The sequence below is a fragment of the Strix aluco genome, chromosome 13 (genome assembly GCF_031877795.1).
Source record: "Strix aluco isolate bStrAlu1 chromosome 13, bStrAlu1.hap1, whole genome shotgun sequence".
Classification (NCBI taxonomy): Eukaryota; Metazoa; Chordata; class Aves; order Strigiformes; family Strigidae; genus Strix; species Strix aluco.
This window is the reverse complement of record NC_133943.1, coordinates 12,504,941-12,523,825: the sequence shown is the minus strand read 5'-3', so window position 1 is coordinate 12,523,825 and position 18,885 is coordinate 12,504,941. Positions and strand designations below refer to the sequence as shown.

Sequence of the window (18,885 nt, the reverse complement as noted above, 5' to 3'; positions counted from 1 at the left end):
TGTTGCGGGAGGGTATTGGACTTGCACAACTCTATGAGAGTTTTATCAAGCAAAGCCATTTATTTTTCCAATAGTACATACTTACGCTCTCGCCAAAGCTCTTACTTCATAATTAGCAAATCAGCAATTAGACAGTTATCAACCTTTTCTCCTATCAGCATAAGACCACTCTAACACGCGCTGTGCAGACCAATCAACTTCTTGTTCATGCAGCAGTAACTTCTCACAGTTCAGTACTTTTCCAGTTTAGTGTTGCAGCTGTCTGTTGTTTTCCTCTGCCACCTTGGCACAACTCAGCAGTTTCTTATCTTTCTCCCAAGGCCTGTTTCTCATCAAAGCCTAGCTGTTGATTCAGAGGCTGTGCAGGGCTGACAGGCCGATGTCTCCCACACCCAAGATGCTGGAACAGTCATAAGAACATCCAGGCCCCATATGGCACAGACTAAAGGCACAGGAGTTTTCCTCTTTATTACTCCCTGTGCTGTGAGATATTTGCATAGGTGAGGAGAAAATTAAAACTGAGGCAAGAACTAGGTAAGTGATCTATCAGAGAGCTCACAGAGGACAGCAGCAGCAGACAGCAAGGGAAACCAGGTGTCTTACTGCCTAGTCTCTACTTGCCTCCCAGGCCAGCTTTGCTTCTCAAAGGATGGCTGAGGTTGTGCAGGGCAGAGGGAGGAGGGCTGGGGTAAAAGCTGATGCATTAGAGCTGCTTAGTTAATGTGGTGCTGTCAACTGCTTTAGAAACTAAATTGCCATTGAGTTTTGCAAACTAAATTACTTTAATAACATACAGCCAACACAGCATTTCCCACAACCGAGCAAAAAGCGCAACTTAACAGTACTTCCATCATGATTAACAGAATAAGTAAGATAGGAGCTCTTGCAGTAAGTAGCAGTGTGCTGTGATATACCCCAGAGGCCTTGCCCTCACACAGGTAAGCCGTCACAGCAGCCCAAAAATAAAATTTCTAATATGCCAGCTTAGCAAAGCCTCCGCGCAGCAGCAGTCCCAATACCTAGGCCTGGAAATACAAAACAGCACCTTGTCCCCACATCATTACAGGAGGTTCAAAGAGCCATCAGACACTCCAAAAGTAGCACGGACAGGATAGGTTCCAGGGATGCTCACTGTCTCTATAAACCTGAGGCTCACATCAGGATCTCCATCCTTAACAGACACGTCATAAAATGACAGTGTATTTCTTTCACAGTCTAGACATAACCTGACCACTTTGAGGGCTGTAGGAAGCTCTTCTGTGACAATTATTTGACTTTCGACCACGTGCAGGTAATCATGAGACATTTCCAGGTAGCACTCAGATGTGTGACAAATGATTCCAAGCTTCCAGCATGTCGCATTGCTGGTGTCCACCTCCCAGAAATGACAGCCCTTTGAGAACTTCTGGTCGCTGACTACATGTGGAAGGGCTTTGCATGCCCCAGCTTTCGAAGAACTGGCTGAGGATGGAGTGACTTCCTTGCAACTGGAAAGAACTACATATTTCGAACGTACTGTAAAAGTCAGATGTTCATGAACTATAGAAAGAAAAAAACACATTATGATTAACAGATAATTGTGCAGATGTGCATACATCCCCATTGCTGAAGCTGGATTTCTCAATCCAAGTCATCCTATGCAAGTCATCCAATCCAAGTCCAACCCACCCAAGTCATTAAAAGCATATGTTAACTGAAACATCTTCTGCACCTCTCTTAGCTGCTCCTATGTCATTCTAAAGGGGGTCGGTGATATCACACATCAAGAAATGCTGCTCCTTCACAATTTTAAAGTGTCTTTTTGCTTTTTGTTTCCAACTACTACAACTCTTAGATTTTAGTTTCCCATCATTGTCCTGCAGAGCTTCATCAGGCCTTTTTAAGAACTTCCCAGCTTAACTTCCCTGTACAAGAAATGTGTGAACAGCAGCGCGGCCATTTTATAAACACTTATTTGCTTAGGATCATCTGAAGTTATTTTCTAAAACTCTCAAAACTTCATAGTACAGCCAGTCACAAGTAGTTAATTCTACACTCAGGAAGTTGCAGCATGTTTTTATTCAGACCTTCTCTTGCACATAATGCATTTGGATATTGTGGTATTTTCTGCTCTGGAAGTTATTCATTCATGAAACTGAAACAGCATCAGTGACTTGGACAACCAACCAAAATTGCTCAGATGCCATAGAGGAGAACCGGGATCTCAGGCTTTCTAGCCAGAATAGGTCTGGACTATGCGTACAGGGATGGTAGAGGCTGAGCTCAGGAGCGGCCATGAGCACAGTGTGTTTCTTGGTGTACCCAAGGCTGTACAGATAGCAGCCAGGTAGGTGTGCACATCACACACTGTCACACACACTCTGGACAGAGCCTTCCCACCCCAGCTCTCTCTTGGTCTTGACCCTAGGCTCACTGTCAGCAAGGGCTCAAGCACCATCAAGAGAGCATTAACAAGGGAACCCTCATCGTTCTGATTCACTTGTACAGGCATCCCACAGTGCACAGTACCGAGACTGTAGGCTGATCTTACAAAACACTACAAAAGCGTAAAATTATTTACATAGAAAGAGTAGTTTATTTATGGCATAGGACAAACTCCATCTGCCGCTGCTGTGATGAGCTCTCAACTTTCCCCATACTTTGAATCAAAGTGATGCTACAGACAGAAGAGGTCTCTTGATCCTCCCAGAAAAGTCCTAGGACATGCACACCTCTTTACACAGAGCCCATTTTAACAGAGTGTATTGTCCCAAAGTGCTGAAGCCCAGGACGAGCACTCTTTTAGGTACACATGTGTGAAAATAATCACACAATGTTAGCAATCACTTCTTCTAGAGGTACTTGGTGTACTGGGTGTCTTATTACAATCCTTTTTTAAATATGTTTTGGTAGCTTCTCCATCTTGCATGTCACACAGTGAAATGATCACTTACCAGGTAGTCTTATAAATAAGAACTGCACGCTTGAGAGGAATTGCTCCAACGACCTTAGAGTTATGTCTGTTTTTGATTCATCCAAAATAACAGGTAGCACTGGCAGTTTTACACTGTCTGCATCAGGAACTGGCTTGGGTTCCCTAAAACATGCAGAAAGATATCAGAAGAGCTGCAAGTCATCGGAAAACCATCACCGAGCCCATCCCTGAGTCAACAACTGCATCCTCCACTCCATATCCAGCCTCGATAGGAGATACAGAAAGCAGCTTCTAACCTTCCCTCCCTCTGCAGCTTTACCAGGGACACCCCCTCTGACTGGTCTTCTCCCAGAACCCCAAATCTCTTGAACATTGTTAGGATCAAGTTCACTCCATGGACACCACCTGTCCCCGGAGGAATGTGTCTCAGTCCCCTCAGCCTGCTTTTGGCAGGACAGACCCTAGCATCATGTTTGAGGTTACACACAAATTCGCACAGCAGGAGCTAATGAGGTATGGGGCAGCCCCTGGGATGCTGGGACAGCAAACGAGAGGTGCTGCATTATCACAGCCAAGGGGCAGCCGCTGCAGCTGAAATGCAGGGCTGGGGAAAGGCCGGGCTGGGGGAGCCTGTGTGCACGCAGTGGTGGGCTGTGGTGGAGGAACCGTGCCAAGCAGGCATTGGGGGAACAGCTCAGCAGAAAAGCCATGAACTTTGTAGACTTATGACTTCACTGCATGTTTTGTCTCCTGTTGCATTTGCTTCTTACAAGCAGAAGGCAATGCCAGCTGGAGGACGACTCAGGATATCAAAGCTCACCCATCCTTCGCATGCCCACCCAGGGACCTAAATACTCAGGACTTGCCCTCAGAATGGGTGTCATGAACAGGTGCAGAGGGTACAGAAAAATAAGCCATCTTGTATAGGAAAAGTCACACGTGACCTCTGTTAATATTTGGGGGCTTCTCCAGGTCTCTGACGAAGCAGGCTCAGAGTGTGCAGTCAGCATGCCCAAGGGGCAGCCCGGGTGAGCCCTGGGAGCTGTGGACCTGCAGTACATGCAGGCTGGGCTAGCAGACCCGCACCGCTGGACTATCAGTCACCTGAAGCAACGTGTAATGTAGTAGAACACCTCGGGAAGAGCTTACCTGGCTTGAATTGCTGCAAAAGTCTGTAAAAGATATTTTGAAAGTCGAATTAGCATCATGCAGGCCAAGGCCAGCCCAAGAGCCGAGTATCTCTGGGAAGGGAGATGCTGTTAGGTACCTTGATGAAAAGAAGGTGGTCTTTCTGATCTCTCAGAGCCTTCAGCTCCTGTATGTCACGGCTGACTGCGTCCTTCATCTCTTTGTATTTTCGTATCTCACTCCGAATCTGAGAAAGCTGTTCCTCCTCATTCTGCCTGAGAGCTTTCAGGATCTCTTCTTTTTTGTCATTGATCTGCAGATACACCTCTTTGAAGAGGCTCTCCAGCCGACTTTTCTGCAGGTGCTCCTTAGTCTATTAAGAAAACACTTTCAAAGCTGTTAGGGACTGAATCTTACACTTTACACACTAACTCTCACTCGTAAAAGAGCAAGGTCTTTTCTGGGCTGAGAAAAGTAACTACTAACTTAGTGCCTCTCCCTGTGACTACAAACCAAGATGTTCCACTGACAGCAGAAAGACCAAGTGACACAAGTGGCCTTCCCCAGCATCTGGCACCTGACCAGAAAAAGACAAAAAAGTAGTGCTTGCACGATGCTTGCTGAAGACTTTCCACTATGCATATATCTCCTTGTTCTGCACGGGTATTTTTCTATGGATAGATTGCCTTTGGTCCTTTTAAGGATGGTGAGGAAAAACAATTTCTCTGCTTACTGCCTCCACCAAGCTTCCTTCACTGTTTAAAAGCAGCTGCACTTCCAGACAGAACACTGCCAACAGGCACAGTTTTGTCTTCAGACTAGAAAGGAACATTTCCTTTGCCCACTGCCAGGACTTCTAGTCCCATCACTTTTACTGGTGAAGGAAGGCAAGTGCCAATTCTGCCCAAGCAGAATGAACTAGCATTTGGAAACCTGCATTAAATTCCCTGCTCTTTCAGAGCTTTTAGATAGGGATTTGCATGCTGGGAGCAAAAATCAGACACATTGGGGCAATCTTTTAACCTCATTCCTACTGACTTCTTAGAACCACAGGCTAACCAAAAGGGATCTCTTGTTGTAAAGAGGAATGCAATCACTACAACATGGTCTGTATCTTTTCCATAAATATTTTAGAGTCTGCAAACTGAATAAGGTTGACAAAAAAAAAGCCAACCACCACTCACCAATCAGGAGGCATGGACTTAACAGCAACGTTCAAGCTCAAAAGCCCTTTAGAAACTCAGAATTAATTCCCAGACTGATACGAAAGTTGTTCATCATCCTCCCTCAAAGACAAAACCTAGATAACATCCAACTAGGAACTAAAAAAGCTTGGATCATGCAACAAACCTTTACTTCCTCCTCTTTTTTCAGCAGGTTTTCTATGCTTTGTTTCAGCTCAGCTTCATGTCTTTTCACTTTGTCCAGAGTTTCAGAAAAAACACTCTATAAAAATAACCAGAGAGAGATATCAGGATAGGACCAACGTACGTGCATGAGATCAGCAATTTTATGGAAATGGGTTAAGCTAGACCTGCAAAAAGTTTGTTCACTCCATGCTCTCAGGTCAAATCAATAAATAAAGGTTTACTGGAAGATTTTGTCCCTGAACACTACCACAATTATGAGCACAGGGAAGACATTTTGAAACTGAAAAGTGTTCATGTGCAAGAGCCACACACAAAGCTACCTTCAGTGCCAAGAGCTTCCTTTCTGTTACTCTGTCATTAATTTTCATTGCATAAATGCAGCTCAGGCTGATCTTCTGGCTTGAAAGTGCACTGAGGACTAAAAGCATAGCCACAAGCACTCGGTCCCACGAGTCTGGCTCCTCAGGATGGGAAGAAAGTGTTTATATCTTGTTGTATATGCTGAGGGGCAAGCCCAGAGGGAATCTGGGGCAAACTAGGAATAAAAGCCCAACATCCCAAGATGGAGATTTAGCCGTATCCTGAGTCTGCAGATCTGGAACTTGGGAGATTTTTCATCCCTGTGCTGTGGGCAGGTCTCTGTGTCACAGAGCCCCATAGGTCCTGGCAGCCTCTTACCTGCACTCGGCCAAAAGCCTCCTCCAAGCAGGTGATCTTGTGGTCCTTGTGGGAGCTCATGACACAGCACAGCATGCAGATGCAGACCAAGTCGGTCTCGCAGTAGCACTCCAGCAGTTTGCCATGCTGGGGGCATCTCCTCTTGGCCAAAACCTGAGAATCACAGGGCTCCATCAGGACATGGTCCTTCGAGGGGCTCTTTGTGTTGTGCTTGATCAGGTGGGCTTGGCACAGGGAGGCCTCGCAGCTCAGGCAGGTCTTCGCGGCCGGCTGGGGCTCCTGAAGACAGAAATCGCACAGGATCACCTCATCTTCCTGGCCCGAACTTTCCCCCTTCTCTTCGCATTGCACTTCACGCTCTTCCTCCTCTTGCTGAGCGGGAGCATCCAAGAACTTCTGCGCGATGCTGCGCAGCTGGACGTTGGGCTGCAGCTCGGCGGCCGGGTCGGCCCGGGCCTGGCACAGCGGGCAGCTGAAGGGGCTCTGCGGGGAGGGCCGCCGGCTGCGCGCCTCCTGGATGCACTCCTTGCAGAAGCTGTGCCCGCAGCCCAGGGACACGGGGTTGCTGTAGATGCTCAGGCAGATGGGGCAGGTCAGCTCCTCCTTCAGCCCGGCCACAACGCCCCGCTCGGCCATGGCGCCGGATCTGCCCCCGCCCCGAGGGCCAGAGGGAGGGCACTGCCGGGAAGAGAAACAGAAAGCGGGAGCGGGGCGGTGCCTCTGCCCGCTCTGCAGGCTGGGAGCTGCTGCCTCCTCCCGCTTGCGAGGGCGGGTGGGCGCGCCCCCCTCCCGCCCCCCCCCGCGGGAGCTCCGCGGCCGTTCGGGGCGAGCCCCCGGCGGCGGCTGCGGGCGCTCGGCCGCGGGCAGGGGAACCGCGCGGATCGGCCACCGCTGGCCAGAGGGCGGGGAGTAGCTGTGTGACAGCGCCCTGGGTACCTAAGGGTCGTTTGGGTCAGATGTTGGGGGATGTGGTGTAGGGGAGAACTTTGTAGAGTAGGGCTGGTGGTTGGACTCGATGATCCCGAGGGTCTTTCCCAACCGGAATGATTCTGTGATTCTCTTCAGCCCAGCCCTCCCGTAGGTATTTCCTGAGATAACATCTGGCCATCGCCCATCCTGAAAGCCTCTCCCTGTGTCCACCGGCCGGTCCTTGGCCCTGCTCCAGCACTGCCCAGGTTCTTACCTGCCCTCAACATGTGAGTGCAGAGAAGAAAGCAGGAAGAAGAAAGCCAGTTTCCCTTGCTGCCCGTCGGCCGGGTGGGTGTACCGCGGCCCAGCCCTCTCCGGGAGCTGCCAGAGGGTCTGCTCGGGGCTGCTCCCTCCTTGGAGTTGCTAAGTCTTAGACTTTAGGGTCTCCCAGAAACAGGAGGGACTAGAAGGCTCCTTTGTTTCAGGGGCAGGGGAGAGAGGAGGGTGGAGGCAGCTTATTTTCACTATTTTAAAAGCTACTCCTTTCTCTGTTCTCTCTGTCCCGTTATTCTGAGATGCTGTTGAGAAGCTTCTGAGGAGCTGTCGGCACAAGCCATGCTGTCAGTGTCCTAGCAAAAAATGGTCCACGTGAGCCCCCCGTGGCAGAGGCCTTGCTGCCTGTGGTGTTTGCAAAAGCCGGTGTTACTGGACTGCTCTGGTTCCTCCCAGATTCCTGAGGACTTGTTAAACACATACTTGAACCAAGCGAGATTTCTGAGCCACTGTCCAGGCAAGGACTCTCTACTTGGCTAAATGCTGAGACAAGCAATTGTTCTTTTAGTGATTTTACAAGGATTCATCATACAGATCTCTTCCTGATGGTATTGGTCTCTCAGTCCTCTCTGACATGATGCACCTGCTGGGGGTAGGCAGAATTATTCCCTCCATATCAGAGCACAGGTTCATTTTCATCTTACTGCCTATTACCTGCTCCCTAATGCTTTCTTATGACCTTGGCCCACTGAATGGAGATGTTTCAGATGTTGGTTGTACTTTCCAAATGAGGTTTCTTATTCTCATTCCAAAACAGTGTGTCCTTTATTGTTAGTTTTCTACCCTGCCATGGGGTTTGTGGCTTCACACTTTGCTACTGCTAATCCCTTTTCCACAGCTGACTAAGGCTGTATGCAGTGCTCACCTGGCTTTGCTGTTCCCCCAAAGCACATGAAACTGCTGCTTTCCATTTGCAGATGCTGCCCTTAGTGCATGTGGCACCAGCTGACTGCCACGCTGCTGCGTGCATCCCAACCCCAAAAGAGGGTGCTGCATAGGACAAATCCTCTGTTTGATCTGCTTGGAGCCTGCAGAAGGGCTTGCTCCCCACAGGAGCCTGTGGGGGTTTTGTGGCTCGCTCTAGGTTACTTACTGTGCCCTGCTTGCAGACACAGGCTGACACAAGCTGCTGCTCCCACCGCTGCACACTGCTGGGGCCAGCTGCAGCCTTGCTGCTGCACCTGCTGCCTGCAAATCGCCTAGCCTAAAATCTTCTTTCTTTGCCCATCGTTAATTAAATTTCTTGATCCTTTCACTGAAGAAAAATAGATTTCCTTAATTTCCTTCAGGAGTTTGGATGGCCAGTGGATGCTGGAAGCTGCAGGTAGCAGCCACTATAAATAATCTGCTGGTATCTCCTGGGCCGCTTGCGGGCAGCCCATGTGGCAAAACAGTGCATGGCCAAAGCCAAACAGGCTTTCTAATTCTTCCCTTTGGCCTCACAGCTACACTGATGTGGGGGTCCCCCCCACTGCGCAGGACTGATTGGAGGGTAAATTCGGTAGCAGGGACAGAGCTCATATACCAGAAGCACTGTGGAGAGCGCAATAGCTAGTTGCCAGATGCATTTATTTTTCTGTATCCTTTTTGAATACAACATTTCAGTGCTGATTGGTTTTGGCTGATCGCAAAAACCCAGCAGAGCAAACCTGGACTTCTGTTTCCTGGAAGCAAGCTGGAAGATGAGCTGAGCCCCAGGAGTGAGGATGCTCCGAGCAGCACCCCTCCCTCCGCTGCCCGAGTGTGCCAGGGGGGATTGCACGAGTTGTCTTTTCTCCTTGGACTGCTGAGTTGCTGCCTGGAGCTGACTTTCAGTAGCTGGCAGTGATAAATGGAGACAGTGGTGGTGACAAAAGCCGGGGCTTTCACCCAAGAGTTTGCCTATTTAGCAGTGGTGAGCCAAATCCTTTCTCTGCCTCTCTCCAGGCAGACACCACTCTTTTGCAGACGCTGCAATGAAGACTCCAAGTGATCTGAAGACAGCGTGAACAGATACAGATGATAAACACCATGTGCCAGGCTCCAGGGCAATCTTCCCTCTCTCTGTGCTCTCCTCTAGCAGGTTCTGCCTGGGCTGTCGACCTTCGGTGGTTTGGGAGCGACTGAGAGCCCAGGGCATTGTGTGCTTGTGTACTCTACTGCAGTGTGGGCAGTTTTCCTCTAACATCATCACTGTTATTAAGGTGATGAGGAGGTGCCTTCCCTCTGCTCTGCAGGCTGTTGACCAGCCGGCAGTTAGGCAGAGGGCAGCTCCTGGCAAACCCACGCTGCCCTGCTCTCTCCAGCTGCCTGCTATTCCTTCAGTGCTCAGCCTCTGCCCAGGCAGCCGCTTGCTTGTGGTGAGCAAAGCACGATTGCGGGAGCAAGGAGGGGTCCTTGTGGATGTCAAGCTGAAAGGGAAACAGAGGCGCTTAGAAAAGGAGAGAGATGGCAGCCCTGGCACGGCTGCATGGAGCCAGCTGCCTCCTGAGAGCCCCGCACCAGCACCTCACCCAGAGCCCCCGCTGCCAGCGCAGATTTGCTGCTGTTGCCCTGGTCACCAAAGGGTCTGTTCAGCCACTGCTGAGTGTGGTCCACTGTGCACTGCAGGCAGCAAGAGCCTGCAGCCATATAGAGCTGGAAACACTCCCTCAGAGTCAGCAGGGTGGTGGGGTTTTGCAGGAGCAGGATGAGGGCTGGAAAAGCTGGTGGGGAGAGGATGGTGCCTTCTGACCTGTAGGAGGCTGCTGAGAAACAAGAGGGCTCCAAGTCTGAGATTGAAAAGGTAACTGGAGGCAGGGATGAAAAGTTAAAACATATCCAGCCAAGGACTGAGAGGAAGAGAGTGAGGGAACAGAGATCATGGGACCCAAAACCAGCAGCACCTGGAGAAAGCTCTCCACCAGCATTTAAAGACACACAGCAAGCCTGAGGCAGGAGCTGCAGATGCCTTAGGGAGAGAGATGCAAAGCTTGGGAGGGAGCGGGAAGGAAAGCTGAGAGGAATCCTCGTGGGCATGCGGGCAGCTGCTGTGGGCAGGGAGGGCAGTACAGAGGTCCCCGAGCTGGCAGGGAGCAGAGAAACCAAACCTGTCCCTGTTCCTCGCTGCAAAGACACCTGGACAACGAGCTGGGACTGATAAATGCTGAGAGTGGGCAAATGCATACATTACTCCAAGTATGGCCTCCAGAGCCCCCTGGATGGACTTTGCATGGCCTGGGAGCTGAGCTCCGTGTTGGGGAGCAGGGAGCTCCTGCACCTAGCAGAGCCCAGGGCAGGATTTGGTGCCGGATGCCACTGCCTAGGGCATGGGTGGGAGCTGAAACTCCAAAGGGCAGCCCAGGACAGTTTGCCAGGCAGTGAAATAAATCCCAAGCAACAGACATTTCACACTGGTCGGGAGCACAAGCCTGGTGTGGTGTTTGCAGGCATTGCCTTGCTGTGCCCCTGCCTCCCCTGCCCACCCACAGGCCTTGCTGTGGGCCCTTGCCTGTGGGGCAGGGGGGTCCCACCAAGCCAGTGGAGCCCAGGGCAGCTGTGGTCTCAGCCAGCTCAGCTCAACCGGGCAGATGTGGGTACTGCCATGCTGCCCTCGCTGCCCACATTGCCCCTGCAGCCCCCGCTGTGCCTGCTGCCTGCACTGTGTGTGCTGCCGACTCTACTCGCCGCCCACACCACCTGCCAGGTGCCAGCCAGCCAAAGTCAGCAACAAAAGCTGTCCCTATTCACAAAAGCCTGTTATTGACTTATTTTCCCCTCCCACAAGGCATGGTGTGCCTAGTGCAGGAGATGATGCCGCCTCCCTTCCCTCCGGCAGCCAAAGAGCAGCTGTATATAAGCCGCTCCAAAAGCAGCACCTGTCTGTGTGAAAAGAAGCTGTTTTATCACAAAGTTATACCCAAATGAAAACTGTCACAGTGGGTTTTTCCCCAAATGGTCAGAAGTAATTGCTGGGACTAATAGAGCTGCTGAAGTGATGTCGCAGTTCACCAACAGCTCCCTTCAGTCTCTAGGTCTGCTTGCAGGGTAACACTCAAGCAACAATACCAGTCCTTTATTTTCCAGAAAGCTGTGTGGGAACTGTGGGTGGCACACGTCAGGCTGGGAGGACAAGCCTCAACTGTGGGTCTGTCCTTCCCTGCAGACCCTTCCTGTGTGTGCCCCCGCTCCATCAGGGAGCCCTGCCAGCTGGGCATCCTGCTCCCGTGCCCCTGCACCCACCCCAGGCACCCCACCACCGGCTGCCCCAGCTGCATCCCCACATTTCCACCTTGCGATTTCATGTTGTAATCTGTCCTGGCACAGGCAGCGTCACTGTGCCCTGATGTCTCTTAGAAAAATATTCCTGTTTGATGGCCCTGAAGCCCATTTTTTGGTGGAAAGCAGCAGGGAAACAGGCTTCCCGTCAGCTCAGTGTGCAGCAGTCACAGGGATGAGGGGCTGGCTTTGGGGTGGGAGGCTGGTTCTGGCTCTCTGGCTGGGCAGGGGGACCCACGCTGGGCTCTTGCCAGCTGTGCTGCATCAGAGATGGGCAGGTTGTGGGCAGCTGCCTAAATTGGTGCAAATCGGCTGGAAAAAGATATCTGGGACAGCTCAGCACCTTGCAGACCTCCTCCTTTCAGGCTGCTGAGGTCCTCCTGCCCGGCAGCATCACCGTGCCATGCTCTGGGTAAATTCAGTGCAATGCCTCTGGCCTGGCAAGCCCTCGCAGGGGCGATGGCTGGTGCTGGGCTCCTGCGCACCGCATCCTGCGGGGGAGCTGCCCCCGTGCTGCCGCCAGCTGCCCAGGCTTTCCATCCCCTCCCTTCCACAGCCTGGGCTCCCACGATGACCAGGACACCCTGTGCTGGAAACAGCGGTTCAGCCAGCTGGGCCGTGTCTCTGGGAGAGCAGGCTGGCGCCCAGGGTACACTCTCCTGCTACGGAGGGGACCATCCAGGGACCGTCCTGCGCTGCAGGGTTGCTGCGTCACCATTGGGAGTCTTTCCCACACTTTGGCTTGCAATGTCTTACTCCCACTCAAGCAAATTTGAGGTGTGTGCCCCACTTCATTTTTAACACCTCCAGTCTGGGAGGTTTCTTCTGCGATGGGTCTTGCGGCAGTGGCACCGCTCCCGAAGTGCAGAGTACGGAGCCCAGGCTTTTCCTGCACGAGTTAAACTGGAAGAAGCCACACTTAAAACAGGGATATTCCCCCACGGGAGCTGCATCCCTGGCAGTGCTGCAGCGTTGGTGTGAGCGAGCTGGGCGGCTCTGCCACCCTCCCTGGCCCTGGCCGTACCCCCACCATCCCGCTGCCGGCCAGGCAGGCAGCGCAGCAGAGCAGCTTCTGCAAAGCAAAACACCTCCTCCCAAGCAGGCTTGCACTAATAAACTAAAGTATTAGCAGCACAGACTTGGTCCTTTTTTTTCTTTCCACTTTATAGTATATATGTTATCATTTAGTTATAGGCAGATCACTTCACTATTTACAGTACATGAGCGTAGAGAGTCTACAGTCTTTTTGATGTAAACAAGTAACTCCGCGGCAGGGGAGTCTGGAAAAAGAAGCCAGTTCTGAAGTATTTACACAATTTAAAATAGAACTTTTATACCCACCGGATAGATATAGATAATACATTGAGCGATTTGGTTAAATTATCTATGAAACTATAGAATCTGACAATGTAAAAATACAAGAAAACGTTCTCTTGTTTTAGAAGGTAGACAGTTAAATCACACTAGAAATAAATCTCTTTTTTAAAAATAATAACAATAATAATAAAGGAAAGGCATAAGAATCCATGCCATTTTTTAAGGTTAAAGTATATTACATAAATAAGGACACAACGGAACGGAACAGGGGAAAAAATTAAGTGAAATATAAAAAACCACTACCAATTAAAAAAAAAACAGACTAAAAACTTGATTCTTAATCACAGAGGGATCAATTCTGCTACTTTTACTTACTCTGCAGGTAGAGAATTGCAGAGTTAAGTAGTACTTACTCAGCATGAGGAAGGGAGGCAGAATTGGCCCCTAATAATTATTAGCAGTGTCCTTTTACTTTAAAAAAAAAGAGAAAGACAGAATTAGCTTTTTTTTTTATAAATAACAAAGCAGATGTGCCCCTTTTTAGGTGAAATTCTTACACCTTTCTCAAGAAATGCATCAATTTAATCTTTCTCTCTCTTTCTCACATGCATACACACACTCCCTCCCCAACCCAGTATTTACCTCAGCCTGGCTCTCGGCTCGGTGCCGTGGCCGTGGCCATGGCCATGGGCACTGTGGCCAGGCTGCCGCTGCTGCCCCTGACCCCAGGGTGGGCGAGGGAAGAGGAATGAAACCTGAAGGCTGCATTTGGCTCTATATTGCTTCAGATTGTCAGGGATGGACTACGACACTTAGAACAGAAAGGGTGTCAGGGCTCAGCTACAAACAATGATGTATCTCAGTATTCAGCATACCTCCAAAAAGAAAGGAAAAAAAACCAAAACAGAAAAAAAGAAAGAAAAAAAGTGCTGGTCTGCAATTGCAACACTCCTTTGCATGGACCAGTGCTGAAATCAGACACTCAAGACTGTAATGTGGTGACTGAGCTGCTGCTCCATTAAAGATGTGCAGCCCAACCATCTGTGCTGAGTAGGAATCGGGATAAACCTTTTCTCTGGGGCAGCATCAAAACTAAAACCTGGGATTGTCCTGTGCATTCAGCCCAGACACTCAGAAACATTTGCTTCTTCCTGCGGAGCCCCAGGGATCTGCCTGATTCCAGCCAGAAACCTGGTACCCCACCCTGAACAAGTTTTTCTGGGGCAAATCTGTGCAAAAAAGGCAAAGGGACATTTTATCATGAAACTCTTCACATTCAGCATTTCCCCACAGTACCTGCAGGAAACTACTGGGGGACATTCTATAGTTATATATTTTTAAAAAAATAAATCTCCTCCTTACTTATTGCCTACCGTAATAAACCCTTTTGCTCCCAGTTTCTCTTTGAAGTAGTGCTTTTGGCCGCCCTGCAGCCCCGTCCCTCGCAGGGGGTGGGGGGCAGTTTCCCGGGGCTCCCATAGGGGCTGGGGTGCAAGAGTTCCCTTTTTGGGGTGCCCAGCTCCAAGCTGCACCCATGCCAGGGCACCTGCCGCGATGCCAGAGGCTGGACGGGATGTAAAGCTAATCCTTGGGCGGGGGCAATCCCCGTCCCCGGCAGCTCCTGCAAAGTGCTGGGTGCCTCTGGCTTCCCCGGTGGCGTGGGCTGCCTCTCCCCACGCAGTGCCCGGGCATTGCTCTGCTCCCGCTCCGCTTCGCCGTTAGCACCCAAAATAGTCACAGGCCACTAAGGGAGTGAGCTCTCACCTGCCCCTTATGCCCGAGCTCTCCTTCCTGCACCTTTGCAGACTTGAGCACTGCAAGCTAGACACCTTTATATTTAAAAAAAAAAAAAAAAATAAAAAAAAAACAAGTGGAAACTTATTTTTCACCACAAACCCTGCGTGAGGGATTCTAAACTCAGCAGACCTGTGCTTCTTGAGCTGAACACCCTCCACTCTCACCCAGTCCTAAAAGTCGGGGGAAGCCCCCGGGGCAGGCAGCACGTGCCCCCTGCTTTTCCCTGCTGCAACGATGGGCTGGCAGGCGCAGGCAGCTGCAAAGGGCTGCCCCAGCCACAGTTGTGCCTCTGCTCCCTGCACACCTCTGCGCATAGTGCATAAGTCCTGGAGAAATTTCTTAGGGGAGGAGGGAAAACGAACCATCCCAATTTAGGGGAGAAAAAAAGAAAAAACCCCAACCCCCCAAAAAACCACCCCAACCCCACTTATAGGCTTCAGGCACCACGAAGACCACTTATTGCATCTCCTCCTACCCTACAGGTGCAGTACTGATCAGCTCTGTGCAGGACGAGCCCTCCCCTTCCCGTGCACTGGCCTTGATATCCAGAAGCCAGGCATGGGCAGGGGCTGTGGGCTGACCCAGGGTGCCCAGCCGCAGGAAAACAATGTGAAATTTTGTATCTGGGTACACCAAAACCAATGCTTGGGAGGCGACTGAGTGATCCCCCAGGAGAGGGCTTCCCCGGCTCTGGAGCCCCCCCAGCTCCGCACTAACCCTTCCCCTCTGCCACGCTTGATGCATCCCCAGCGGGGCCCGGCCGTGGGGGCTCGGTGCCCTCGGCTGAGTGGGAGATGGAAGAATTCCACTTACTTTGCTTTTTTTTGTTGTTTTTTGGATTGATCGTTTTCTGAAAAACATCAGCACAGCACAGGACAGTACTACCCACCCTAAATGTGTCGCTATATACATTCTACATAAGCTCTATAGCAATCACATGTAAACATCATCATTGTGAGGAAATACTAGGACAGAAAAAGGCAAAGCTACAATGAGGCAATTGCCAATAGCAGATGCTCAGTCTCGGCCAGAGCTACTCGTGTTTGCTAAAATGGGATGACAAGTGGGGGGAGCTTGTGGCAGGAGAGACGCTGAACCTTGCTGCTGAGACTGAAATGGCACAAGGACTGTTCCCTGACAGTGATCATCACCAGCGGCAGATTGGGGACCCGCAGTTCAAACCTCACAGTGGCCTGTGGGGCCTGGCGCTGCCAGGCTGGTTGTCATCAGAACCATGGCTTCCCTGAAAGTGGGGAGAAACAGCCCGGTAACTGTGCTGGTATCAGCGCTGCCGGCAGAGACCAACTGCACCACACGGCCCCAGAGCCAAGGGCCACCATGGCAGGGCTCAAGCTCTTGGCATCGCATCTCATGCAATTTCGGAGGCTTTGGTCATACTCCCTGCAAGACAAAATAGTACCCACACCAGGGAAATGAGAATAAAACCCCCAAGTCATATCGAGGGAAGACCCCAGGAGACTCTAATCTATCTATTGGCAGAGTTAAGGCTATAATATTCTATCTACATAGGATGGCTGAATCCCTAGTGGTCTCTGGGTCTGAAAAATAAATGGAGATAAGGGTGATGGCTTGAGGAGCAGCAAGGTTCCTGCTCCCTCAGAAAAGGTGCCTCTGGCCAGCTCGTGGTGGGGTTTGCTCCAGCCGGTGGCAGGCTCTCTCCCCCTCCCACCTCAGCTGGAGATGGAGGGCAAGTTTGCAAGAAAATTTCAGGGGGGTGCTTCTTGAGCATGCCCTAAATCCAGCACCGCCGGGCAGCCCTGAGGGCCCTCGGCCAGAGGCAGAGCAGGCAAGCAGGCCATGGGGTGCTGGTGGGCAAGGGGGATGGATCCTGGGTGCCAACTGGGTGCTGGGGAAGTCTATGGCTTATCAGGTACCGGGCAGAATGTGGGCAGGGCGTTGGGTGGGACGGGTGTTTGGCGCACTGCTGTGCCCTCTCCTGCCTCCCTGCCTCTCTGGATTTTGGGCTGGCTGCTGGGCGGGGATCACAGATGGGTGTTCTCGCCCCGCTTGCTTTGCAGGTGGTGGAAGTGAGCGGGGAGCAAGCTGCTCAGCCTGGCTGGTCTCCTAGACACCTAAGGAGACAGAGAGAAGCAGCTCCCTTACAGGGACCCGGAGGAACCCATGCCCCAGGCTGTGCTGGCAGGACCCACCGGATCAATCCTGACCAGCGCCGGCCCCCCGGCCCCTCTCTCCTGCCTCCAAAGGCAGCGGAGGGCTGGAGCAGCGCTGGCTGGCAGGCGTCGGTCCCACAGCCCCCCGGGTAGTGCATCCTTCTACCACCCCTCTCCTTCACGCCTGCAAAGCTGCCTGGCCCCACGGCGAGAATGGCACAGGGCTGGCGTGCCCCACCGCCCGCCGGCTCCATTACGCACCAAAACCGAGCTCAGCATCTGGGTGCTGTGACCCAGCTGGGCTGGGGGCTGGGGCTGGGGGGCTTGGGCCACGCAAGCAAGAAGAATGGCTTTGACAGCAAAGTGGGCGACCCCAACATGACCGCCGAGCACCCTGGTTTGCTGGCGGGGGAGGCGGGTGCCCCTGCGGCTGACGGGTGAATGCCAGCTCCGTGACTCTGCTCTGACCCCCCATTTGCTGAGTGGCAAGTGCCTCATTACAGTGCATAGTTAAAAATCAAGGAAGCGGTACAATAAATCTGAATTACAGTACATCTGAGCCATAAATACATTTTTTTAAGTATATACTTTTTTTTCTCTTCTTCTATTAAAAATTAGTTTATAATCCTGATTCTATTCACAATTAACAATTTCATCATCACACACTACGGACAAAAAAATGTTATGGTGAACACAGCTGCAACTCCGCGGCGGGAGCACGGGGGGTCCAGAAGGGAGGAGAGGGGCTGGGGGGCTCCTAGGCTCACCCTAAAACAACCAGTCAGAAGCGGGGGGACTAACGTGTGGCAGTGAGACATCAACACCATGGGGACTCACAGACAGAAGCAGCTTTGTTCAATGTAAACATCGATCGGAAGGGACAGCAGTCTCTCTCTCGCGCGTGCGTGCTCTCGCTCTCTCTCGCTCTCTCTCGCTTTCCATAGACTGAATAATTTCTTTGAAAACGTAAACATATTGGAAGTGCCTTGACTGAGGTATTGAGGTATTCCTCCAAGGTTAAGGCTGTTACCGATGCAGGCTTAGCTGGGCCTCCTGCAGCAAGCTGTCGAAATCCATGGTCTCGTACTTGCTTTTCACTGGAGCTGGGGAGGACTCCTCCGCGCTGCAATCTGGGAAGGGCAGGGACACAAGGCAGCCAGGTCAGGGACACGAGCGGGACACAAGCACGCTCGCTGCCTGGCAGGGAGGGAAACTGAGGCACGGCAGGCCACTACTCACTCCCCCGCTACTGGTATGCTGCATCCTGGCACTGCAAAGCCAGCCCGGACGAGGCGGTGATGGCAAGAGGGAGCAGGGACGGTGCTGTCCCTCCCCGATTGAAAAGGAGCTGTTGGGGAGAGGGGCTGTAGCACTGCCCAGCCCGGCAGGTCACACACCACAGACACCTGTTTCCAGGTGCACAAAAATCTGCCGGGTGCAGCTGAATTCCGAGGCGCTGACACGGGGCCGACCCCACGGGAGCCGTGCCAGTCGCGGGGAGGGGGTTGCCTGCCTGCAGTGCTCCCCAGCCCTCCGTCAGAGCTGAACAAACAGTGCCACCACAAAGCCGGGGAAATTCAGCAAAGGCCAGAAATAAGGCTGCCTAATTTAACAGCAGGTGAACCCTTTTGGGTATGTATTTTTGAATGAGCCATGAATGGCACAGCTGCATTTCATCCCTGCCTGTGGGCTCCCCATCTCATCCTGTACCAGGGCGAGCAGGATTTTAGGAACGAGCCGGGCTGCACAATAAGGGGGTGACTCCTGGCCTTGCAGCAATCTGCAGGTGAGGAGCACTGAAGGGGGTTCTCCTATGCAGGGGGGAAGCTCTGGCCCCCTCCCCACAGCACTGCACAGCCACGTGCCAACATCTTCCTCACAGGGTCCTGTTTCCTATCTTCTCTGTACCCAAAATGAGAGGCCCTAGGATTTATTCAGATGAACAACAGGCATTTGCACCCAAAACCAAAGTCAGAGGGAATGCTGCTCAGAGCAGACGAGAGGTGCTGAAAGATCGGGCAGTACTTGTGTCAGACTGGGTGTCTAGAGATAAGTCAAGACTTAGGGCTTT

At 51.7% G+C, this 18,885-nt stretch overlaps 2 protein-coding genes across 3 annotated transcripts in view; both read right to left on the bottom strand.

Moving 5' to 3' along the window:
- Window positions 1-758: 758 nt before the first annotated feature.
- LOC141929503 (E3 ubiquitin/ISG15 ligase TRIM25-like) lies at window positions 759-6,761 on the bottom strand. Its single transcript, XM_074839039.1, has 6 exons — window positions 6,091-6,761; window positions 5,393-5,488; window positions 4,182-4,415; window positions 4,064-4,086; window positions 2,934-3,076; window positions 759-1,539 (listed from the first exon to the last, which is right to left on the bottom strand). Exons 1-6 carry the CDS (start codon window positions 6,724-6,726, stop codon window positions 1,061-1,063), a joined length of 1,611 nt encoding a protein of 536 aa, XP_074695140.1. The 5' UTR covers window positions 6,727-6,761; the 3' UTR covers window positions 759-1,060.
- Window positions 6,762-8,884: 2,123 nt separating this feature from the next.
- The window catches only part of PPARGC1B (PPARG coactivator 1 beta), a 57,999-nt gene continuing 47,998 nt past the window's right edge, over window positions 8,885-18,885 (bottom strand). The window contains exons 12-13 of one of the 2 annotated variants that reach the window (XM_074838694.1): window positions 17,845-17,944; window positions 8,885-9,722 (exon numbers count right to left, since the gene is read on the bottom strand). In XM_074838694.1, the coding sequence (XP_074694795.1) occupies window positions 9,218-9,722; window positions 17,845-17,944 (605 nt within the window). In that variant the 3' untranslated portion in view covers window positions 8,885-9,217. Of the gene's footprint in view, window positions 9,723-17,651; window positions 17,945-18,885 lie in introns of both variants that reach the window. The other variant, XR_012625011.1, reaches the window with a different exon arrangement.

Excerpts from the sequence above, each read along its gene's own strand:
- LOC141929503 (XM_074839039.1), bottom strand. The coding sequence starts at position 6,726 with ATGGCCGAGCGGGGCGTTGTGGCCGGGCTGAAGGAGGAGCTGACCTGC. Across the intron at positions 4,416-5,392 it reads AAAAAGAGGAGGAAGTAAAG|ACTAAGGAGCACCTGCAGAA; the intron begins GTTTGTTGCATG and ends TTTTCTTAATAG. Across the intron at positions 4,087-4,181 it reads ACCACCTTCTTTTCATCAAG|ACTTTTGCAGCAATTCAAGC; the intron begins GTACCTAACAGC and ends TATCTTTTACAG.